Source organism: Leptopilina boulardi, unplaced genomic scaffold (genome assembly GCF_019393585.1).
Source record: "Leptopilina boulardi isolate dan_hultmark-lab unplaced genomic scaffold, ZJU_Lbou_2.1 LbouV2_223, whole genome shotgun sequence".
In the NCBI taxonomy this organism is placed as follows: domain Eukaryota; kingdom Metazoa; phylum Arthropoda; class Insecta; order Hymenoptera; family Figitidae; genus Leptopilina; species Leptopilina boulardi.
In genome coordinates this window covers 2,268,367-2,295,130 of record NW_026137778.1, presented here as the reverse complement: position 1 = coordinate 2,295,130, position 26,764 = coordinate 2,268,367, and the positions used below count along the sequence as shown (strand labels likewise).

Genomic DNA, 26,764 nt, shown 5'->3' with positions numbered 1-26,764 from the left:
TGAAGAGGTTTCAGTTCGTTGCAGGATGGCTTTACATTGACGTGTGCAGTTTGCACGTGCACGTTTTCTACAGTGTGTGGGTTGTGGATCGGCGCGACGCAACGGGGGCGTCTCCCGCGTACCGATACCAAGGGTATATATAACACTTTGCACGGGAGTAAGAGAGCGAACGAAATAAGGGTGAAGTGCGAGAAAGAGATGGTAAGTTTAGGAGATGGGGTTGAAAATGGGTGTATGGGGGAGAGGGAAGCCGGAACGACCCGGGGGTTGCCGTGGTGTTATCGACCAGCCTCTAGTTGGAAAATGAGGCTTCTGCGCTCTTTAGCCTCGATGTTCTAGAGAGCCGGACCATCCTCCGGCAGCATCAGCAGCAGCAGAAGCAAACCACGTCGGCACCACCACTGGCATGGAGCTGACCCTAGCGCCAGTAGAGCCCGGGACACTCATTGAACAGTACGTCATTCTTTGCAGCTCCCTTCTGCTGGGCTGCTGGTGCAGCTCCATCGTTGGTACCGTGCCAAAATCTTTTTCATTTTGCGGAATGTAACACTAGCCAACCAATTCTCGTGATGTTGCTTTAAAGTCGCGGAGGGTTTTTTTTTTCAATCTTTTTCTAAATAATAACAACTTTATAAATATATATAAAAATATAATAGAAAGAAAATAAGACACGAAACATTTCACAAGGACTTGTATTTCTCGTATATATGTTTGAAATCGAATTGAGAACAGGAGCTGTTAGGCACGCCGGCTCGAGTGGAAGTACGTGCGAATGCACGATTGAAGAGGAATAGGGTGAGGGTGCTAAGAATCTTGAGTTTCCTCCTTGCTGAGTATAAGGATACAGTGAATTAAAGTCAACTTCCTCGTGAGATGAACTGGCTATTTTATCATTCGAAGTGATAGGACAGTGATATAAGTGACAAATTCTAATTAAACTTGTTTTTAATTAAAATCGTTGGTTTTTAAGTGTGTGCTCGAATTTTTGAGATGAGACAGTGATCCTACTAAGTATATAAAAAGATTGTGATAGTGCCTCAACTAAACGCCCTCAACGTATCTGCCAATAGACAACATAATTAATGTAGGTTCATCAATCAATTTTTTCTATTATAGTTCCTTTAAAAATTCCAGTCATCCAAAAATTCAATTAATTTTTTAATACTTTAATTTGATTCCGTAGAATTTCACTGTATTTTCACTTATTTAAATAAGTGATTGTAAATTTTAACTGCTAAATCAGTGGAATTTCAATTATTCACCAGTTCATGGTACACTTATCACGGATTCAAATAAAGTACGCTCTCTTAATTTGAATCAGTATATTTGAACTAAATCAGAATCAGTGAAAAATGTCAGTAAATTCTACTTAAAATAAATTTCACTAATTCGGGTTTAGAGAGAATATAATTTATAAGAGATCACTGTAAAAAGTAGGCTATAAAAAAAATATAGTCATTTTTAAGATGTTTCTTAAATGTTATCAAAAAAATATCTTAAAATGCATTACATTTTAAAGACATAAGATGGTTAAAGATGTTCAAAACTTTTTAAAAATGATTACAATTTTAAGATACTTATTGCAATCACCGTGTATAGTTTTTTCTGCTTTCTTTTTAACCGCTATATGGTACTTAAAACATAACGTGAATGTCACGCCAATATAGAGTGGATTTTCTGACCATTTCACTCTTGAGTTTAAACTGCCGTTTACTTTAACAAAAGTAAGTTAATATAATTTTCACAGCCCTTTGTACAATATGAAATACCACATATAGTATAGGTCTGGTTAATTAGATTTTAAAAATTTCTAAAAATAATAATAAACTATAAAAATTATTTTAGAAAAATATCTTCTATAAGCTAAAAAAAATTTACTATAATACTTCTATCCTCATTATCGTTATTGATCCAACTTTTATAATCCGTTGATGCTTTGATCCTCTTTTCAAGTTTTCAACTCGTCTCAATGGCGAGAATTTCTCTATCGAATGGTTGTCAAGTACAAGTACATAAAGTTGCTGATTTTCATTTGACAATTTAAGAATAGATGAAAAATTACTTTTCTCCGTCATGTTCATTTCTCGTTTTAATCAATTTCGGGAAGAAATTTTTTGCTTATATAAATGAATTAATTAATGTGATAATCGTTTTGTGAAATCTAATTGAATTCGAATGATTGTTACAGGCAAGAAGATAAAAATGGAAATCAGGACACGGTTGCATCAGAAGGAAGAGAAAATTGAAGATGGGAGTTAGGTGGAATTAAAGACTTGGGTTGGAGAGAAATAGAGTCATTTCTTAAGTTAAAAGGAGGAGAAACTTTAAAGTCTAGCCACGATTGAAGCTGCTTGTCTTTGAATTGGAGCGTCGTCAGCAGTTTTGTAAAAGTGCCTCGAATTATTGACTGTGAGAGAGAGAGCAGGTCGTTGGAAAGAAGACCGAAGATCGAAGACCGAGCATCAGCCCTTTCCTTTTGAGCTTGTGCTCCGATGACGCCCGCAAGATTATCCAGTGGTGAGAACTCGAGCTCGATCAGGGCTTTAACGACGTCGACGGTGGCTAAAGAGTTGAGGAGGTGCTGGAGGGTACTCGAGAATGGAACTGAGAGGTAGTTGTACTGTAGAGACAACGACGCGTCAAAGTTTTCGAACAGAAACTGTTAAGGAGGAGGTAGCCTCAAAGAACGAGGAAAGAGAGAATTGTCAACTGGGCCCCGGAATTGGGTCCTGTTGCCAGGAAGGAAGTTTTCCAGTGGCAGGAGGACGCCACAGATGCGGGGCCCGGAGGGGCCAGGCCGCGGAGGCGTGACGCGATGCGGACGCCCTCCACCGCAACCTCGAGGAAAAGGAGGAAAATCCTCTCTGCATCCGTTACGAAAGAAAATCAAATCCTGGATAGTACAGTGGGCAGCGCTCGACCTTCAAAGAAGGAGAAGCGTTCGACCGACGGCAGGAAACAGAGAGATGATGGATCTCGCGAAGACCCAGATGACGCAGAGAAGGACGACTCCAGTTATCAGGGTCGCTTGGCTGAAGAAGTTGAAAATAAAGGAGAAAACGAAGAGAGAATTACTCGGTGGAGAAAAGCCTCGTCAGAGGTCGAGGTTCATTTTAAAATTGAGAAAAGAGCGAGCCAAATCACAACTACTGAGAAAGTCATTGAGAAGCAGGTTTCGTCCTTTACGAGGAATGAATTTACAAGAGAAATTAGCGAGAATAAAAGATTGTGGAGAAAAGAGAGAAATCAATTTAGATCGTTGGCATTGGTTTGCGTCTTCCTTGGATTGTTGTTTGGACATTGGTGGCCAGGAAGAGCGGATGCCTTTTCTGGTGGACAAAAGTATAGTACCAGAGTCGTTAGGACAAGGTATGGAACTTTACGTGGAATCGCGGCTAGAACTTCAGAAGTCGAAATTTATTATGGCGTGCCTTACGCTACTCCGCCTCTTGGCTCTTTACGATATATGCCGCCTGTTACACCAACATCTTGGCGAGGTACTAAACTTGCAGACACTATGCCCGCAGCCTGCCCTCAGAAACCTCCAAAATCAGACCCCAAACTACCCAGAAGCAGACGTCTCTACCTCGAAAAAATTGCACCCATCTTAGCCAACCAAAGCGAAGACTGCCTCTATCTCAATCTCTACGTTCCCAGACCTCCACATGGTAAGTCTATTTTATTTCTTAAATCTTTCATTCAACTCCATAATCTTCAATAGTTTAGGGTTTATTCCTTTAATTCGAACAAACTTTAAACAAGAATAAGTATACTTTTTTAAAGGTATCAATTTGGCTTGCAATAATTAAATACCCATAAAAGGTATTAAATACGAATTATCTGGAAAATTTTTAGAAATATTACGGAAACTGGAATCATTTTCCGATATACCTAAAATTGGTATCAAAGTACAATTTTCATGGACAGTATACAGTTACTGTAAAGTTTATGAATTAAATTTTGATTTTACTATATTTTTGATTTTTGAATAATACAATTTTGATTTTGAGATGTAAAACCATCGCTTAGAAAATAATTATGCAATTGATTCAATAATAATTGTGGAAATAATGTATTAAAGTGCAGGCCTAGTCTTCTTGCTGCAGGCGATACATAACTGATAAATGTCGCAATGCACAATAGGTTCGCGAAAGTTGATTCCAAAAGTGAAGCATGAGTTAGAAAAGGACATATTTATATTTGTGTTCTTTTCTAACTTATGCTTCTCGTTCGCGAATCTATTGTGCGTTGGTCTTAAGATGCAGTCACCGGAGTTCGGAAAGTAAATTACAAGATGTAATCTAAAGTGAAACGTCCAAAATGTGACACGTTTTAAATGAGTTTTTTGTGGTAAATCCTATTCGCGTGAGGGGGAAAAGTAATTAAATTTTTCTAAAATTCACTATTAAGGAATTTTTGTAGATACAGATTTTGAATTTGATATTACACACAGTTGAATAAATGCTGTCATTTCGGTTCCTTTAATTTACTTATTACAAAGTTCTACACTAATACCAATATAAGTATATATTATAATTTAGAACATAACCTCTATAACTTGACAGTTTCTCTAGATGCAAAGCATTTAAACTTCATGTCAGGATAATTTTGAACAATGTGAAGTTTAACTCAATTTGATAACAAACTCGTACCCAGCAAAAATGAATCCAAGTTTATTCTTTTTTTTTTATTTGTTAATTTTTCTCTATTCCATATACATTAATTTTGTAGAATTTGGTACTTATCAATATTGAATTATGTCTGTATTTTTTTTTTTACAACTTTTATTGATACAATATACATTTTTCACAATTCTATTCAGCGCGACATGAAAAATATGATTTTTAAGAAAAACGCGCGATCAAAGTTGTAAATTATGATAAAACTTTTTTTTCCATATAATCTGCAATTCACGATCATATTTTTTTTTTATCATTTTATATATTAAAAAAATGCAAAAAAAATCGATTTTTTTGTTGAAATGTTTACACAAGTGGGGACTCTGTTCATTGAAATTTATAGGCTTATCATAAAAACAAGAATTGAAATTTTCATCTAAGAAAGTTTATACAAAAACTGTTATATATACGCTTATATAATTTGGTCTTGATTTAACCCCTTGTGATCAGCACACAATTCCTTCCTGAGTGTTTGTACAATTTTCTGCTCCAATTTCACATGAATGAAATATTGCTTTCCATGGGATTTCATTACACATACACACTGCACATAGTACATATATAAACTTCTCAATATGGAATTAAATATTTAGGATTTACCGAACTGTATATACATATATATATATATACTATTACTTTATAGGTATTTATGATTATATATATTTTGAGCACTCCCTCGTGATTTTCATATCAGCAATGAAATGCATCAACTCAAATTTAAACTTGTTTGTTAAATAATAAATACAATTATTAACATCATCAAATACGCAAATATTTGTGTTGTTGAAAATATTTGTATTATATCAAAGATATATAATTTTTTTTTAATATAAAACATTTCTATGGGAATAAATGATATTATATTTGCAAATAAGTAAAATACAGTCAATATGATTTTAATTAATATAGTTATTTTTACTTCAGTGGGATTTTGTTCGCCTATACCCCATGCGCACATCTATTGTGACCCTCTCTGTCTGACGTAAGAGGTAGTCTTACTACTTAAATCAAGCATCGGCGCTAGTTACAGTACCTTGGGCCCTATTTACAATATGTACACTTACAATTAGAAAAAAGAATTTTTTATTTAAATATAGAAATCTGTTTGAACGATTTTGTTTAATTTAACAATTTTGTCATTTTTATTTTAATATATGGAAAATATTTATCATTTTTATTTAAAAATATTATTTGTTTCAATGAAAATTATAATATGTTTGATTTAAACTTAAGGGTTAGTTTGGAATTGTCGCATGTAAATATGTCATATGTTTATAATTTTAACACATGCCTCACCTTGCTTTTCTGGTTTCCAATTCCATTGTCCCCACATGCCATTTGTCATAATTCTCGTCAACTACCGCACCCTACTCTAGTAAAAATTTAGTAACTTTATAGTAACTTTTAATTTTAACAATAAAGCCACTAAATTTTCACTAGAGCAGGGTGCGGTAGTTGACGAGAATTATGACAAATGGCAAATGGAGACAATGAAAACCAAGCATTTTAGTTCCCCGCCATGTATCGAAAAAAAACTACCATTCCCTGCAAAGTGTCACAATTCGGATGTTTCACTGATTATTTTATATTTATTTGTCAACAAGATTTTGATACGAATTTTAACCTAAAAAATTATTTTTCATGTATCGTATAGAGTGATCATTTTAACTGGATAGAAAAATATACTACATATCTTTGAATCAAACAAAAATTATGTTCAAATGAAATATATTTTTACTATACTTTCAAAGTAAATTCTTAACTATTATGAAATTTTTACGCATTTCTGGCATCTTTTGCTGCGAAAATAGTAAAAAAATCGCTATTTTTAAAAAAATGTTTTACAAAAAATTATAAAAAAAAAGTAATTTTACAAATAATTTTATAAATATGTTACTTTTTCATACTGAAACAACTTTTGAAAAAATCTCAAAAAATTAAATATAATTATATAAATGAACTAAAATAAATAAACTATGTAATATAAATTATATACTGACAAATGTTGAGAATTACTTTTTGGTTTTTTTTTTTTTTGGCGAATGAAAATAAAAATAGAAATTCTGACAAAATTATTCAATACGAAACGCTGTTATTAAAAAGGATGGAAAAAAGAGAGACTCTTATCCTTCCAAAAATAAAAAGAAAATAATTTTCAACATATGAATTTAAACTAATATGGAAAGGAAAAATTTATTTTGAACTATTTAATTTCTATTTGCAAAATTTCAATGTTTAATATTATAGTTTGTTTTTTTTAGATATTTTGTTCTCTTCAACATATAATATGCAGTCCGCAGATTAATTATTCAAGCTTCCAATCGTATAAAAAAATTTTTTTATTACAATAGAGATTTTACAGAAAATCGCGAACATTCTCATTTCCATCGAAATGGAAAAAATGTGATTTTTTTTATAGATTCATCTATAATTCTACAATCACAGTTACTATATTAGGAATAATTTTTTTTAAATGAAAATTATATATATGCCGCTCTACGATAAAAGTGACCTTAAATATAAAAAATTTTAGGTTATGTTTAGTGATAGTTTTAGTTTGATAAACGTTCATTTTTAATTATGTAAAATGAAAATCAGTTTCTATTGAATATTTTGGATCCAATGAAAACATAAACATTAAATGTTGACCCACTTTATGTACTTTCAATTCAAAAATTACAAACATAACCTAAAATTTGTATTTGTTTCTATAAGGTCTCTTCTCCTGTCGAGTCTCACGCTTCTAAAATTTGAATAACAATTTAAGTTTATAAATTGAAAATAATAGATATATGTGACGCTCCACGAGAGAAGGGACCTATCTCCGAAATAACATTAGGCTTAGTTTTCCGTGCACCGTACATGAAAACTAAGCCTATAATATTATTTCGTAGATAGGTCCCTTCTCTCGTGGAGCGTCACATATTACTTTCAATTATTATATTATTAATATATTTCACGCTTTTACGCGTTTAAAATGTGGCAAATGTCAGAGCAAATATACTAAATTTTAATACTCTGTCGCCTTTGAATTTTCAATGAAAATTAAAGTTAAGCAAAAAGCGAGAGAGAAAATGTTCAAATTCGAGTTGCCAACAACCAGCAGATAATCTCATGGGTGGAAAAAGGGAGTGACTGCGAAAGAGGAAAAAGATTGGTTGGAATATGAGAGGAAAGACGCGGTAATATTGCACGTGTATATAAAGAAAAACGCGTGACCCGTTGATATATTTCAGTTAAATTTTCTTTGTAAAGAATTTTTTTTGTATAAATTAATACATATAGAGTTGGCAAAGAATTGTTCCCATACTAATCTAAGTTTTTTTTTCAAAAATATATTAAAACAGTTTTTGAATGCAGTAAAAACTCTGCATTTTATTATGTAAGACATATATATACTTTATGTAACTTTCTGCGTAATAAATTTATAAGATATTTCCAGAAAAGTTATCAAAAGTATTCTTAAAAAGTATTAGTTTCTTAAGATGTTAAATATGCGGCTATTATTATGCTTTTATCACTCTAAATTTCAATCGCAGTGAATTTCCATTATTAATAAAATATGTGACTGCTATACAGAGAAATTGTGTTTGTATTAAAAAAGTTGGAAGCAAATAATTCCAATCCGTTAGTTTAAAAAAAAAAGTTTTTTTTCCCTAAAATATATTTTTTTCAAGAAGTAACAATTTTTCTAAAATTTGTTGAAAAAAAAATTCAATGGATTATTCAGTCAAACTAAATTGTTTTTAAAAAATATCTAACAAAAGTTTCAGATTTTTTGTTCAATCAGTTTTGATAAGAATTATTCTAAGGCATTCTAAAATTTTTCTCTCGAGGCAATTAATTTCTATTCAAAGCTAAATTTTTTTTTTATTTTAACTATCAAAAAATTCTTTCGGTATCTTTCCGTATCAATAGGTTTAATTCGAAAGCTGAAATTCTAATCTTTTTGAATCCTGTTATTTTATTAAAAATCAATTCTAATAAATCTATTTCTAATTCAAACGCATTGATTCAGAATGACAAAAAAGAATTTAAAAAGATTGTAATTTCAACTTCAGAATAAAATTGATCAATTTTGAATATGAATTAGTTAAAATTTAACTGAATGAATCCTAATTATTAGGATTCATTCATTCAGTTAAATTTTGTCTTATTTATATTTTGAGAGTTAAAAATGTTTAAAATGGTTGCAAAATTATTTTTAATATTCTTATTAGAAATTATCTGATTCCATTTCAGTAGTATTTATAAACGATGCCAAGTACGATATCTGTAAACGTAATATTGATTAATTAAAAATTGTAATTTTTTCTTAAAGTACTACATTGGAAAATTATTTTAAATATATGTAAAAAGTGGAAAGGACATATTTGTAAAGTACCACGAGAAAAGGAATTTTACGTCAAAAAATTTTTAGGCTATGTTTGTGATTTTTAAAATAAAAGAGAATCATCTCTTAATACAAAACATTTAAATGTGTAAATCTCCATTTCATTTAGAAAATTCAATAAAATAATTTTGATTTTGCCTAATTAAAAGGAAACTTTTTATCAAAATAAAACTATCACTAAACATAACCTAAAATTTTTTTGACGTAAGATCCCTTCTCTCGTGGATCGTCACATATGTATCATTAAATTTTTCAAAATTTCCAATATCTTCAAATGGTTATTCTGCCGTGCAAAATTGAAATATCGTAACTTGTTTTTTATTTAGGTTATGTTGCCCATTATGTTTCTTTTTTTTAAATATTGAGTTTAAAATTATGGAAAATCTAATCTATGTAAGGTGGAAATAATTATTTCTATCAAATTCAAATCAAAATTTCCATAATTTTAATCTATATTTTTTTAAAACAATAAAAATAATGGGCAAAATAACCTAAAAAACAATTTACAGTATTTGTTTTGCAAGGCAGATTATAGAATTTATTTTTTCCCAAGTAATAAAAATTCGTTTAATAGAAGTTACTCAAATCTTATTGTAACTCATAAAATACGCTTTATCATCACGTTATTCAAATATAATTTAACTTAAATAATGTAATAAAATAATATTAAGAATAATTATTTGTTGTATGTTTGCAACTGTGAGCATATTATTAACTAACCACAATAAATATATATATATATATATATATATATATGTGACAGTCCCCGAGAGAAGGGACCTTAGCTCACCAAAACGAATTTCACAGGGCAAGCGTTTGAAGAAGAAGCAGAAACGTGGAACTCGAAGAGTGGGGCGAAACTTCTGAAAAGTTCCCCCACCACACTAACACAACGTTGTGTTTCTGTATACGTGAGCTTCGTCTACTTCGTGTATCTTCGGGTCTCACGTACGCGAAGCTCACGTACGCGAGAGTATAGTTGTGTAAGTAAAGTAGTGGGGCTGATTTCTTGAGTGCCACAATCCGCCTCGAAATGCGCTTGACATACCCATCTTCAAAATGTTATTGTGTCAAAAGCAATTATCCTAATCAGTTTTTGACTTTTGCATGTGAAAAAGCAATTCAAAATCTATCATTTACCATATAAAACTCAATATCGACCTCTGGTGAGCTAAGGTTCCTTCTCTCGGGGACTGTCACATATATATATATATATATATATTTGTGTAAATTCTACAGTGGTGTAAATAGTTTGTAGAAAAGTTAACTATTTGAAGTATGATACACTTCAAAGAGAATGCGTAAAAATAATACAAATGAAGATAATCTCTATGCAGAATATGAATGAAATATATTTATTTTATTAAATATATAAATGAATGTATGCGTGTATGTAATTTATATTTTTATATAACATTATAACATAATTGCAAGCTATTTTGTTTGTTCGTTGAAATAATGTTTACGTTTATATATATAAAACAGTAAAAAAATTTATGTTCCTATTTCATTATACATGTAAATGGAAAAAGTAATGTGTGCAACCGTATATAATAATTTTATAACACATATTTCATAACTTATATATATTAAAGAAATAATAGTTTCAAAAAAATATCTAATCTCTTAAAAGTAAAAATTGTAAAACTGGAAAGAGTTTTTTTTCTACACGAAGTAATAATTAATAGGGTAGAAGTACTGTTTGTTTCGGTATCGGTTGTCGACACTTTTAGATTTCTATTGGTATCAGGAATGGATAGTTATCATACATTTAATTTTTTTTTTAATATTTTAAAAATATTTATGATTATCGTAATAAAATTAATAATATTTATTAGACTTGACAAAAAAGGAAATATAATTAAATACAGTTCCAAATTTTTTTGATAAAAGATGACAAACTAAAGTGTCGACAAAAATAGTACTCCTACCCAGTACATGTTATTTCATTTAAAAAAAAAGCTATTAGACTTTTTCGACAATTTCAAACCATGTTTAATTTTGAATAATAATAATAATATGAAATTTGTAGTAAAGCGTTTGGAGTTAATGATGAATGTGGAGTTCTGAAGACAGAGGAGGAACAAGTCAAAGGTTGAAGAAACTTGAAAATCTACTCATCAGTGAAGAACACGTTTAAACTTCAATTCCGTAGTGCATTGCAGTTATTTTCATATGAAAACCTGCAAGCATCGCGGGAGTGAGGTGGACTCGTGTCGAATCAACATTTTGTTCGCATCGGCATTGCATTTAGAAAAGTGGTGACGACACAATTATGTTCTTTAACATTAAATTACAGTAACATTATTTTTACATTCGTTGATATATATATATATATATATGCATACCATAATCAATGCTACAAATAAAAAATTTTAATTAAAAAGATTTTGAGGTAATTTATAATTTATAATATAAGAGACAAAATTAAAAAAAATTATTTTTAAAATTTATTTAGTAATTTATAAAAATTTATGTTATGGAATAAATTATAAATATAAATAAATAATACAAACATTTTATTTGAAGCGATTATATAGTAGAATAAACAGTACAAAGTGCGAAGATATTGTATGTAAGTACAATTTTATACGAAAATGAAATAAAAACTTTATTTTCTGTTTTTATAGAAAATTAAGTTTTAAAATTAGTAAAAATGTTATCGTAATTTTTGGCTGAAAAAACAAGTGTTTTCATGCAAGATACGAGATACATATTTATTTTAAAGATACTTTTTTCGAATTTTTTGGGTATTCTAAAAATGCATAAATTTTGAGGTTATGTTTATGTCACATGAATATTATTTCTTACATTGATAAGAAAATTTATTAAATGCACTAATGTGTTTTATTTTAATAAAATATTCACAAGTCACTCGTTTTTCAGTAGCATTGAGAACACATTCTTTCTTCAACAATATCAAATTTATCTTAAAGTTAAAAAATTTTAAAAAAGCATTTTTTAAGTTATTCAAAATTAAAAGTCCACTTAATAAATTCAATAACACAGTTTACTTACCCTTATACGTACATGCGATACATCAAATAAAATTGCTACTTATCAATAATTGCAACTATTTATCACAAACTAAAATACATTAACATTTGTGGTTTTAACGAATTTTTGAGGTTAGGTTATTGAAATAAAAATTAAATCATCAAAGAACATAATTTAGGTTAAATGCATGCACAAATTTATTATTTTATAGTGTAGAATTCTTATTTCTCTCAAACTTAGTTTGTAACAAACGTTAATTATTATGATTTTCGATTTAATATAAAATATTTAACCTCTAATATCCCAAGATATCTTAGGGACGTTAATGGGATATCAAACTCCGACTCTTAAGATATCCCTCAGATGTCTATAAATATTTGAGAAATATCCATAGATATCCCCTGAATATCCTCAAGATATCAAAAGTTCCCTCCCTTGAGATATTTCGTGTAATATCCATAGGATATCCCAGATATTTCGGGGAGACGCCTACTTTTTCCTCAATTTTTAAATAACCGAATTTTTAATTAACATAATTTAAAATTACAAAAGTGTTAATAAACCGAATTTAAATATTTCAGAATTTTTAAAAAACCGAATTTTTATAGTTCCAAATTTTCAGTTTACACAATAAAAAAATAATCGAAATACCATTGGTTATAATTTTTATGTTCTCGAATATTAAAATTACAGAAAATGAAAAGAGCAGAAGTTTCACTTGACAGACTTTCTGTTCAACCTAATTGCGATTGGACAAAATTTTAAGAGAACAGAAATATCAGTTAACATAATTTCAATTTTGCAGAATTTTTAGTTAACATAATTTAAAATAAACAGAAATGTCATTTGACATTGTTACGGTAAAACCTAACAAATAACAAAATAAAAAAAAAAAAAATTAATAATAATAACAATAAATAAATAACCAATTAGACTAATATAATTTCGCAAATTCTTCTATCAAAATTATTTACAAATTACAAAAGGTCTTAGACAACTGGCCTTGCCACAAGGTACAAAAGAAATTTGATACATATAGATAATGTCGAGCTGAGTCATCACTCTACTCCGCAAAGGAAACGAACTCGGAAAAAGAACAATTAAAACTTTTTTTATGCTAAAAAAAACAGCAGTGGATTTTATTAAAAAAAAAAAATTTTTTTTTCTTTCAATGGTTTTCAGAATAATTTTGGCGCACAAAACCATGTATCGAACGTGCTGCCCATTCTTCTACATTAATTTGCTTTTATCTCTATTCCGAGCAAGAATATTCTCTTATATATATATGTATGTATATATATGTATATATATATATATATGTATACAGCTATGCTAGAAATTACAAAATCAAATTGTTGGTAAATGGGAAAAGTAACGTTAGTTTTACAATGTTACTTTGTCAATTTATTCAAAAAAAAAATTAATTGCGTACACATTGTAACATTGGTGTAGCAATGTTACATTATATTAATTTTCTCTTGGGCATTTAATTATAAAAGGATTGTAGCATTGTTGCAACAATGTTACAGGATCAATTTTTAGAAACTTAATTGCAAAATTGTAGCATTGATGTAACAATGTTACATTATTAATTAAAAAAAAAAAAGGAATTTGATCACACATATTGTAACCTTAATGTAACAATGTTATATTACTAACTTTTATTGAGAATTGAAGTATATAAATTGTAACATTGATGCAGCAATGCTGCATTTATAATATTAAGAACAATTAAAAATATTAGAATTTGTGGGAGATAAGCTTGGGACCTTATTTTATTTTTTTTGCTATACAAAGCCACATGGATTATGTCACTGTCCTCTAAGGAAGAATCATATGTATTTCTTTTACTTATGGGTCATTACGGGCATAGAGCGAACGCAGGTACACACACTATCATGGACTTTACGGTCGTAGCTAAGCAAAGTACATCAGTACTCGCGCGCTATACACCAATACTTGTAATTGCGATGCGTTCAGGGTCAGCCTCTGTCCATCGTCTCTGTTATCTCAATTCCCCTTGCTCCCCTCTGGGTCAGCCGGTCTACAAGTAACAATACCAAAACAAATGCATGTGCACTTGTCATATGGAACACAAAATCTCAATCAAGAGAAAAGAATAGTAAAATAATATGACTATTTTCTATCATAGTGTGAAATGTGATATATACACATTTTACGGAGTGGAGTTTCTCTCTGAAATTTCGATTTGACTAAAACAGTAAAGTCAAAAGTATTTGCTGTTTCCTTTTATTACTACCTTAACCAGTTAAAAAAAGAGGAATTTTTATAAATAAATAATAAATTTCTGGAACCATAATTTATAACTATGGTTGTAACAAAATGTCGTTCCAAGAAGGTGTCACGTTGCGTCTGGACGTTTTCCGTTCTCACACTAGCGGTGTGAGATCCAAAAACGTCAGCAAAAAATAAATAACCAATAGACTCAAGAGACTGTCCCTTCTACTAAAAATTCAAAATCCTAATTGCACTAAATTACCCCACCTAAATCCAGAACCGATGGTTAGAGGCTGGTCCGAGTGTTAAGATCATGGCAGTACAACTCTTGATCGCGAGTCAGCTCCAGGTTTCTGGAGGCATAAAAGTGATACAAGACGCCGGGACTTAGCCCGTCCGCGAATCGGTACCAATTTTGGAGGTCCACTACGGAGATAGTGACCAAATTTTGGGTGGACGAAAAACAAAATTGAACACTTCACGCCGGTGAAGTCCATCGGAAGACGCGTTCGGGAAAATTCGGAAAATTATTAATTCTCCAAATTTTGTTTTCGAACCGGCCAGTCCGCACGCGTGGTGCCTGCGCCGCTCGAACCCGTTGGACCCGTAAAGTGCTTTCGCGCGCTACTTTGTCGAAAAGTGCAAAACTTATTTAAAGGACAATTTTTATACACTGGTATAAAACAAAGACTATTTTTTTTTGTGTGAAAATTTTCGTTTCGCCCGATGAGAGGCGACAATAAAATTGTAAGACTCGTCGGTATTTGTAAGCTGTGTGGTGAGTAAAAAAAAAAAAGAATTGTATCGTTCCTAAATTACTAAAATTTATGCGTTTCGAGTTTTATCATGTCTCACTCCTTCTGAGTGAGACTATAACATAAAAAAAATATATATATATTTCTAATTGTAAATTTTATAAAAAAAAAAAAAAAATTTTACTAATAAAAAAAAAAAGGGTGCATTAAATACTGCAATATAATTTTGTTGTTTTGCCCATTGTTCAAAAATCCTAAATTCCGACATTTCAGCAAATAACGTGGCTTGGCAGATACGTTTCTAAAAGAATAAACGATCCCATACTAATTAAACAGTTTTTCTTTTTTTTTTGGACTTTTACTTGCATTCTTGTCCTATGAAGATTCTGGCAGCTTGGTGCCTCCCCTGACCAACAAATTTGGATTATCTCAAAAATCCCTGTCATAAAATAATTGAATTTTTATTGTTTTTGATTCTTTTCTTTTATAATAATTTTCTGGTTTGTAACAGACATAATTTTTATGTTCTCGAATTTTAACTTTTCCGAAAATAAAAATAACAGAAATTTAACTTGACAGACTTTCTGTTCAACCGAATTGTGATTGGACAGAAATTTAAGAAAACAGAAATATCATTTGTCATAATTTTAATTTTGCCGAATTTTTAATTTACAGAATTGAAAAACAACCGAAACACCATTTGTCAGAATTTTTATGGTCACAAATCTCAGATTAACCGAAAATGAAAACAGCAGAAGTTTCACTTGACATACCAAATCCATTGTGTATTCATTGTTTAAACAATCATCAACAATGGATTTATTCTATCAAATGAAAGTTCTGCTGTTTTTATTTTCGGTTAATTTGAGATTCGAGAACATAAAAATTATGACAAATGACATTTATGTTTATTTTTAATTATGTAAACTAAAAATTCTGCAAAATTGAAATTATGTTAACTGATATTTCCGTTATCTAAAAATTCTGTCCAATCGCAATTAGGTTGAATAGAAAGTCTGTCAAGTTAAATTTCTATTATTTTTATTTTCGGAAAAGTTAAAATTCGAGAACATAAAAATTATGTCAAATGACATTTCTGTTTATTTTAAATTATGTTAACTAAAAATTCTGCAAAATTGAAATTATGTTAACTGATATTTCTGTTCTCTTAAAATTTTGTCCAATCGCAATTAGGTTGAACAGAAAGTCTGTCAAGTGAAACTTCTGCTCTTTTCATTTTCTGTAATTTTAATATTCGAGAACATAAAAATTATAACCAATGGTATTTCGATTATTTTTTTATTGTGTAAACTGAAAATTTGGAACTATAAAAATTCGGTTTTTTAAAAATTCTGAAATATTTAAATTCGGTTTATTAACACTTTTGTAATTTTAAATTATGTTAATTAAAAATTCGGTTATTTAAAAATTGAGGAAAAAGTAGGCGTCTCGATTTCGGCATCTGAACGGGACGTCATTTGGATATCTACACAATATCATGTGCTGTACGGGAACAATCACTAACATTGTTTTAATTGTACACTAAGAAAAAATAATTCTTAATTTAAATATAGAAATATATATTTAAATGTAAATTCCCACTGAAAATCCAGTACAACGTCTGAAGTATTCTATATCTTTATATTCTTGAAATCTGCTTCATCCTGCTATTATCTGTATTCTAGTTCCCCGCCATGTGTCGGAAAAGCTACCATTCCCTGCAAAGTGTCACAATTAGGATGTTCCACTGATTATTTTATATTTATTGGGAACGGTGGCCGTGACGTCACTAACCAATATGGTCGGGGACTTCCGTCTGATTTAAAATATTTACAATTTTAATTGAAAATCAAAACGATGCAGCTTTCTTTGACTGAAATATTAGTTTTTACAAATTCGACGCATTTAAGTCGAAATTTTATAGAGGGTGAAAAGCTAATTAATGCGGGGCATTTTATTTTTTTCTGGTAAAATGTAAGTGATTCTTAACCTAAAAATTATTTTTTATGTATTGTTCGGAGATAATTTAAATTTCAAGTTTATTCTATGTGTCTTACTCTGTTTTTATCTGTGTATGCAAAGTGCATAAATTATTTTTCATTTAAACTTAATATATTTAACTGTATATTAAAATATAAAATGCATATTAAAAATATACTACACTCAGAAAAAAGATATGTTTTAACCAAATGTACCATTTTTTTTGTATTTACCCAATTTTTTGGTTAGTTCAAACAAAATTTGTTTAATTCAAATAAATATTTATTTGATCTAAATAACTGTTTCGTTTATTTTAATAAATTTTTTGAACAAAGAAAAAATTTGATTGAGCTAAATAAACGTTTGGTTTATGCAACCAAATGTTTGATCAACTGTATATCAATGCAATTATTTTGTTGATTTAACCAAAATTTGGTTGCTTTAAACGAATTTTTTTCTGAGTGTAACTGAATCAAACAAAATATATACTAAGTTTGAATTAAATATAATAATGTTTGAACTAAAAATATCGTTCTCTTAGCGTGTTTGAATTTTGTTTTTAAAATTATTTTTTCACGTTGGAAATATATCCAACTTATTTTTAAAAAAAAACATAAGGAACATGACATTTTACGCTACATGGATAATCACCCATATATATGAATATCGCTTATTCTATATAGAATACACTTTTTCAAATGCGCATTAGAATTCAAAGTCTGTAGTATTAAAGTGATTATAGATAAGTAAGAGTAGTTTTATATATTTAAGTTAAAAAGAGTGAAGAAGCGTTGCATATTTTAAACATAAATTCCGGAACTCAAGAAGTAAGACGTACTTTTTTTTTCGTGCATTAGTCGAGTATCTTTTTTCATTCTAACTTTAAAAGATCCGGCGAAAAGCACTTGTTAAAGAGTAGTTATTTCGAAAAGAAAAAAGAAAAGTTCAAAGATTCAATTTAAAGACTCAAATATTCTTTTTCCATTTTTTTCTTCTTCGAATTTTTGCTTTTTAAAATTTTTTATTTATTCAAGCTATTGAATTTTGTCAAATATTGGATATATATGTTAAGAGCACAGCGCTGCATTTTATCAAAGAGATAACTTCGAAAAGCTGTATAAGCTTTCATAAGATTCTCTTCCTGCTTAGGACCAGCGGTTAACTCAATTTCAAGACACTTCTTATCCGGTGATCACACCCCTTTCTCTTGAAGAGATTCCTGTCTATCCACGATTATACGACGATTAGGTCAACAGACTGGAAATATCGACTTCCTTGGAACCTTCACTGCCAGATAGTATTCTCTCTGACTTGTGATTAGTGTCGTTTGCTCGCTTTCATCGCCTTAGAATTGCCCAACTAATAACGTTTGCGCTTTAATCGGATTTACCTAAACGTTTAATATAAGCAACACTTCAAATAATCCAATGAAATATTAAATTTATCATGCGAATACATGAAATAGAAAATTATATAAATTTATAATAATATATATATATATGCATTATTAATTGCATTTTACTTCAAACCTATTTTCTTAAATTATCATGACTAAAGTAATTATTGGTAAAAGCATATATTAAATTTCAAAAGTTATTTATATTTGAATATTATTAATTATAATTTTGTGGAAAATATTTTTATTAGTTTAATTATTTAATATTTATATTTTTCAGAGGAAATTTAAAAAAAAATTTATTAATCATTTGATAATACTTAAATTTTTGATTGAATATTTATGTACATTACTTTTTATTTTACATAGTCAAGTGGGGAAAAAGTAAACTAATTAGTAAATGTTGGAGCTAAATTTAGTGCGTCTTATGAACCAGAATACAATTCAAAACTTATTGCATAACTTATAGAAGATATCCTGAGGGTTTTTGTTCCAACATCTGCCGGCATATAATGATTGATCCCCTCAAGAATGTAGTTATTATTATTATTTTATAATCTAGTTATTTTGAAAAAAAAACAATTTTTTTCTTTATTTCTCAAAATTTTTTGAAAAATAATCTAGATTTTTCGTATATAGAAAAAAGAAAATTGATGAGACAAAAACTGTTTTCACATTGTAACTAAATATTAGCTTACACTTGGTCCGGCAAACCTTTAACCAAGGGGCATAGGATGTCAGTCTCTGCAACAGGTGGACGTTCCGTCTCGTCTCTCGTCGCTTCAACTCACTGTAGTCACTTCTAACCGAAGCTTGATAGCCGTTCAGCGATGATTATGTGCGTTACCTATGACAAGAAACGTGAATGTATGAGCTGCGGTGCATCGGATATATGTGAGAATGGCACTCTATTAAAGGAGGCTATTAATTCAAGCACTAGAAACGTGAACCTTGTCATATAACTTTCTTGACGTGTAATACTAAAACTTAGAACAATTTTTATAGTCAAGTTAATGTATCATTAAGATTAAATTATTAATATACTTTATTTTTAAATATTTTTAAATTATTAATTAATAATTAACATATAAATCACATTAAAAATAGATTTGTTTCTTATGAATAAAGATATGTTTAATCATCGAAAATCTCACTCCAGTCATTTACAAGGGAGAATAATTTTGTTTTATAAAGTAACTGGAAATTCGATCAATTTATTGGCATCAAGTATATAGTTATACTTGAAGCGATTACGAAATTATTTTAAAGGCAAAAGACTTTTACTGATACAGTACATTTAGGCTTTCAGTCCTTTTAAGGCCAACGCAGAATAGAAACGTAACCGGAATTGTAACTGCAAACGCATCCGGAATAATGAGTTAGAAAAGGAAAAACAATATGTCTATCCTTCTCCAACTCATTCTTCCGATTGCGTTTGCGATTACGATTCCGGTGGTTGATTTCCATTGTCCCCACTTGCCAAAACCCCCACTCGCCATTTGTTATAATTCTCGTCAACTACCGCACCCTGCCGTAGTAAAAATTTAGTGACTTTATTGTTAAAATTAAAAGTTACTATAAAGTTACTAAATTTTTACTAGAGCAGAGTGCGGTAGTTGACGAGAATTATGACAAATGGCGAGTGAGGACAATGGATACCAACCCGGTTACGTTTCTTTTATGCTCAGGCCTTCAGCTATTGAAATAAAAATGGAAACTAACCTCAATTAGCAATCCAGGCTAAACATAACCTCTTTTAATGTTTAATATCAGTTTTTTTATTATTAAATTTTTTCACATTTTACGTTTAATTCTTGAGTTTTTAGGTTATAACCTCAGGTAGTTTATGTTCCCAACCCTAAATCCAGACACGTAACATTAAGGGGTAAGGAAGGTTGACATTGTCCCCACTCGCCATTTATCATAATTGTTATCAACTACCGCACCCTGCTCTAGTGAAAATTTAGTGACTTTATAGTAACTTAATTTTAACAATAAAGTCACTAAATTTTTACCAGAGCAGGGTGCGGTAGTTGATGAGAATTATGACAAATGGCGAGTGGAGACAATGGAAACCTCCCATACTGAAATTATTTATCTTTAAATATGTATTATTCATTCAATTATTTGATTTATGTTTATCGTTTTTTAAATTATAAATAAATAAATATATATACAGTGGAAAAAATTTCACGTTTATTATAATTATTTAAAGAAAATTTAAAGGCACGGGCGACAATTTTTTTTTGCTTCGTACCTGCTTTATAAAATGTCTGCTGGTGGCAACTAGGTTGCGACATTTGTACAAAATCCATTACTACATAATTTAAACAATAAGAAATAAAAAAAAATACTTGGTTTTGTCGTGACTATCTTTAAGTTTTTATGGTTTTTTGACTGTTTCTCTTATATAAAATACTAAATTTATCACATGTTACGGCATCCGATTTAATGAAAACACGCAATGTTTTTTTTTATTTACTTGATAATGAGATAAATATATATTTTTTATTTTCTATTGTTAATTCAAGTCAGATATTTTTTCTTTAATTTCCTGATAAGTTGATAAAAAAATGTATTTTTTATAGTTATTAAATAACAGTTTATCTGATGCCGTGACCGCATAGAGAATTTTGAGGACATTTATATTTGAATAATTGTTATGGTATATTGGTCTAATTGATAAAAAATTTTGTTTGAAAGCAAATAATTCAATGATAAGATGTTTAGATGATATGACATAAAGACATGAAAATGACCTCTTTTTGGAGAATCTTCCATATAGAATTTCGAGAAATTTGTCAATACTTATTATCTCTCTAAATCTGAATTAGTCACACAAAAAGTTAAAAGATAAAAATTAGAATTTTTTTAATTTTTCAACTAGTATTTTAATATTTTACTAAAGAATTAATAAATTTATTTTATACTACAAATAATTATGCAAAATATAAATTAAATTTAGTAAGAATTTTTTCTTTTTAAATAGATATAGTATTTACTAATTCAATTAGTGAAATAGTCACGTGAAGTAAAGGTAGCGCTCCTAGTGTTCACTATTAGTAATACAAAACGTCGTACACTGGCAGTTGGCTTCTGCTTTGTCGAATATTTTTAATGAATTTAATCTTATCAAACAAAAATTTACAATTTTTCAGGTTTCTTAATACTTAACAATGTTTACTAAGAATTAGTAGGATTTTATTAATTTAGATGTAGAGAGTATAAATACCAATATACCATTAAATTTTTAATATATATATTTGTTTATTCATCGGCATTAAAAAAAAGAATAACACTGCAACTTTAGTTATTTGTCAGACAAATAGATAAAAAATGTACTTCACAATGTTGTATAGAAAATCTGTGCTAAACGCTGGGTAGAACTATACAAAAAGATTCACAAAAGTGGCATTGAAAACACAAATAACAGATAAAAAGCTGTCAATAAAACTACATTGAATTATTGAGAATTAAATATTTCGCAGTTATATGGACTTTTTGTTATAAATAATTTAAAACTGTTCATTCAGTAAAAAGTAAAAAAATTTCCATTTTTTTTAAAAATGGGATCAATTTGATACCTGCAAGTCAACAGTGTACCAAATAGGTATAAATTTTAGAATTTTGTCTTTTCTGGCATGTGGAAAACGTAGCTTCAATCTCCCAAAAGGAAATCCACTCAATAGTAATTGGATCCTTTTAATCAAAGAGAAAACAGTTAAAGTACTCCTTTGGCTATGTTCTTTTTTCAAAAAAAAAAAAGCTTCTACTTTGAAAAAGAATATTTTTACTTTGAGATGATAACATGAACATATAGTTAATTTAAAAATATCAAATTGATATAAAAATTCGAATTTAATAATTTTAAATGAAATGTTACAAAGAAATAATATTCCTTTCTAATAATATAAGATAATTTATAAAAAAATCCAGAATTAATGTTGGCGCATTCATTGTAATGTGAAATTAGAAAATTAATCTGAAAAAAAATACAAATTGCCCATAAAAAGAAAACCAAATTGGTGACATTCAGCAGAGCGTCAAAAATCAAGTATAAAAATTACATTTTCTGGGGACACAAGAAGAAAAATTGCCACGTTAATATTCCGGAAGAACAAAAGATTTCGTTCGCTCGATTGTTGCCACGTACACCTGACCCCACTCGACAGTCACCTAAAAACCCACCAGCGGATTAGATAGTCGAGGTTGTCCGAGAGGCAGTGGAGGCAACACGCAAACCCTCTTACCATGATTTATGAGCAGATATGACTCGTACCACTGAAGGAAAAATGATATTTGAGTTTCTTCGCAAGAAAAATGTGAGAAACGCCATTCACACTTTGTCTTAGGAATTTTCAAATGTCAAAATTTAAATTTGCTAGGTCACTCTAATGCGTCTATAAGGATCAAGTAAATAAAAAAAAAAAAAAAAGTAAAGTGATTTATTTTGGTTGTGAATCTATTTTTCTATCTATATCTACAAAACATTTATCAAAAGAGATGCTATGAAAACATGTATTTAAATATTCACGATTTAATAGTCTGCAAATATTTATTTACAATTTATTTCATATATAAAATAGTGTATACATAATATATATATGTAAAATTGATGTCACATTTAATGAGAAACATAAAAACATTTGTATAACTGTAAAAGGAAAATTGAGTGAAATACCACAATAGGGAGTTCCGATTATTAATTGCGACGATTAATCATGCTCTATTGATCGTTAAGATTCAGGTTATTCCCAAATACACGAGCAAGTTACAATTTGTCATAGTTTTCGTGTGAACAAGAGATGTTTTGCGATTCTATATAATTGGGAGATTCAAATTGTATATAGTTTCGCAATAGTTCTGATATTCCATAATTCAAAGACTGAATATACATATATATATATATATAGATATATACGTGTGTTTAGAATATTCGTCTTGGATTCCAAAGCAACAAAATCTTAGATGTGTTAACGGATAATTGAATTCAAAAATTATGTTTTTTTTATAAAGAACATTCAATAAATTACACGGAGAAGAATTAATTATTTACACAGAGAAAAATGGAAAAAGGAATGAAGTAACTTTTATTATTTTAAAAGTAAAACCGAAACTGTCTATAGTTTCTGCGCATTTCTGGCAATTTTTTATTAATTGTAAAATTTATTATTTCCGGAATAATTTTTACTATTTCAGGAGTAAATTTTACTATTTTCAGAATAAATTTTACTATTTCTGGAGTAAAAAATGTCAGAAATGCGCAGAAACTGCGGACAGTTTCGATTTTACTTTTAAAGTAGTAAACGTTACTTTAGGTTCGTTTTTCCATTTTTCTTCGAGTAAACTTGAAATAAATTTATTCTTATAAGCAAATTATTGTTAGTTTCACAATTTTTTTTTTGGTTATATGGCCTCTTGTATTATATCTAGAAAAAACGGATTTTAGAATTAAGTATGGAATTCATTTCGTTGGCCATCTATCATATTGCGATGACTTCGAAAAAGTGGAAAAATCAGGTATTAAATGGAATTAAAATTTTTCAATTTCGTATACGAATATGAGATAACTAATTCTTTTCTATTCCAAGCTTCTTCTTGCCGGGATTATTTTTATACATTAGAAGTGCGTGTCTTCACATTATTAAAATATTTTAATTAGACACAATTCTAAATATTAGTTTTAAAGATCTTACATCTTACATTCATTTTCAAAGATATTTTATGCTAAAATCTCACATTAAATGTTTAATTTAGGGATTAATTTTTGTCCGTGTTTAAATATAAGATATTTTCCTGCTCTTTTGAAACGTACTTTTAAGAAATTTTCTCCAGACTCAGTATATATTTAAACATTTAATAAACAATCTTTATAAAGCTTACTTTAATATAAACACATATATAATTTTTAATTATAACAATATAATAATGTAATTGTACAAGCTTATAGCGAATATTCTGTCTGACTAAACCAGATTTATACTACTGCGATTTAAATTTCATATTGTACGCGAGAGCTGTTACTTTTAACTTGTAATTAAAATCTTTTCCTTTATTTTTTTTTTAAACACACAAAAACATTTTAACAAACAAGTTTAAAGCTTTGTTTATACGCTATCGCAATTATAATATAATTTTGGAGAAAGTATTTTTTTTCTACTTCTTAAAAGTTGTATGTGTTCAGTATTCTGTATATTGCGCTTTCATGAATTCTCACTTGACAGCAAACAACAATTGTTTTATACAAAAGCCTGGAGAGAACAATCGAAATAAAAAAAAAAAAACTGAAAAATGGAACTTAAACCGTACACGAACAATTGAAATTCATTCCAGTTGCGTCCCACTAAATTCTTTTTTTTTATATATATATATATGATTCGATTTTTTAATGGTTATAAAAATTTTGTTCAACTGACAATAATAGAGAACTTTTATATACATTTATTTATCTTCAATGTAAAATTAATAAATTTTAATTAATTTATTTTGAAATAAATTTGAAATTGAATAATATATATGGGAATTGTAATTTCATAACGTAATTTACTTAAATTGCAGGTGGCACTCAGGATCAGTTGCCGGCTTTACTAATTATTCATGGAGAATCATATTCTTGGGGCACAGGAAATCCTTTGGATGGAACTGCTCTTGCTGCTTATGGTCGCCTAATTGTTGTTACTATCAACTTCCGTCTTGGAGTTTTAGGTAAATTAAAAAGTTTCTTCATTACTAATCATAAAAAAAAATTGGTTTTCTAAAAATATAGGGTAAGTGCATCAATTACGGCGCGTTCATAAAAGTAACTATTATTACTATTATATTTAATATAATTGTTGCAAAAGGATTTTAAAAAATTATTTTAATCTTTTTTTTTGATACAATTACTAATAAAGATGCACATTTAAACAATTATTAATTTAATTATTTAAGATCATATTTTTTCCCTCGTCATAATTGAAACATTTTTAAGATTTCAATTGACTTCAATTATACGGTGGGCAAAGTATCTTATTCAAGTCAACTTGATATTTGTTTTAAATATAGAAATTATTGATTCAAATAGAATTTATTTAATTTAAATAAAAATTATTTGGTTCAAGTAAATATTTATTTGATAATAGTCAAGTAATCGAGTATTTGAATCAAATAAATTTTTTTTTTTAAGTACTGTTACAGCATCATGAAAACGTGAAAATAAAAATTGTAGGTTATACAATGACTAGTTACGCGCCAAAGATGCGCAGAAGTTATCTATAAATTTACTTTTTATTTTCACTATAACAACTAACGTCGGCATAATAGACCGCTGTACTCGACATTTTCATTTAGGTTATATAAAATTTATAATTAAATTTTATAACAGTTGTTACTCAACAGATTTTCATAAAATATATGAAGCTACTGAAAAGCAAAAATTCATATTGTACTTTAAAAAAAATGTAATAAGCGAAAAATGTTAAATTAATTATTACATGTTTTTTTTATATATTTAAGTAATACCGCTTAATAAAATAATAACCTTGGCGGATTCTGTGGACTGAATTTGGACCGAGTTCTGTCCAAACTCCAAACAAGTTTGGTCAGAGGCACAATATTGTAATAAATTAATGAAATATGATTAAATAAATGATTAATAGTGATAAATAAGTATTTAAAAAGTTTATATGTATATACATGTTTAAAAAACTCATTAATATTATACAAAATACATTATATAAAATAGAAAAAAACAAATATATGAGAGATTCTTTTTCAATCGCCCCAGCCCAAAAAGTCAATGTTCTGGGATTGGCTTCATACTTTGGTAAATTGTTGTCCTATATGATAGTAATAAATCCCTAAAATATAAACTAATTAAAAAAATATTTGTAGAAAGTAGAGGGGGTTGAAGTTTTGACGTTAAGGGTAACATTGTCATTTTCAAATCCGTTTAACTATGACAAAAGTTAATGGATTTTAATTTATCTATAATGAATTTTATTGCATTTTTCACGTACTTTTCAAAAATGTATACGAAATTTAAAAAAAAAAATTTTAACCCCTTTTTTTCAAAATCAACCCTTATTTTTCGATTTTCACCCCTTCGGGAATTTTTATTTGTTTTTTTTTTATTTTCATTGGAAAGCTGAGGTTTTTTCCCATGAGCTATGTAAATATGAAAATGGGACAACAATAATTTTGTGAGAAACATAATATTAAATTAGGCGGTGCCTATCTAAATCCTCAAAGATGATCTCCAGGTACACCCCTTATCGGCACCGCCTACTTTAATATTCTGTTACTCACAAAATTATTGTTGTCCCATTTTCATATTTACATAGCTCAT

General features: G+C 28.9%; 1 protein-coding gene and 1 long non-coding RNA gene across 3 annotated transcripts in view; one reads left to right on the top strand and one right to left on the bottom strand.

The window, feature by feature from the left end:
* The first annotated feature begins 390 nt into the window (after positions 1-390).
* Positions 391-26,764, top strand: part of LOC127279787 (neuroligin-1-like) — a 104,717-nt gene continuing 78,343 nt past the window's right edge. The window contains exons 1-3 of one of the 2 annotated variants that reach the window (XM_051302356.1): positions 391-1,084; positions 2,189-3,668; positions 24,997-25,143. In XM_051302356.1, coding sequence (XP_051158313.1) covers positions 2,816-3,668; positions 24,997-25,143 — 1,000 coding nt within the window. In that variant the 5' untranslated portion in view covers positions 391-1,084; positions 2,189-2,815. The remainder of the gene's footprint in view (positions 1,085-2,188; positions 3,669-24,996; positions 25,144-26,764) is intronic. The other variant, XM_051302355.1, reaches the window with a different exon arrangement.
* Positions 18,818-20,740, bottom strand: LOC127279792 (uncharacterized). The gene is made up of 3 exons (XR_007842695.1): positions 20,696-20,740; positions 20,161-20,296; positions 18,818-19,285 (listed from the first exon to the last, which is right to left on the bottom strand). It is a non-coding gene; the product is annotated as an uncharacterized LOC127279792 (long non-coding RNA).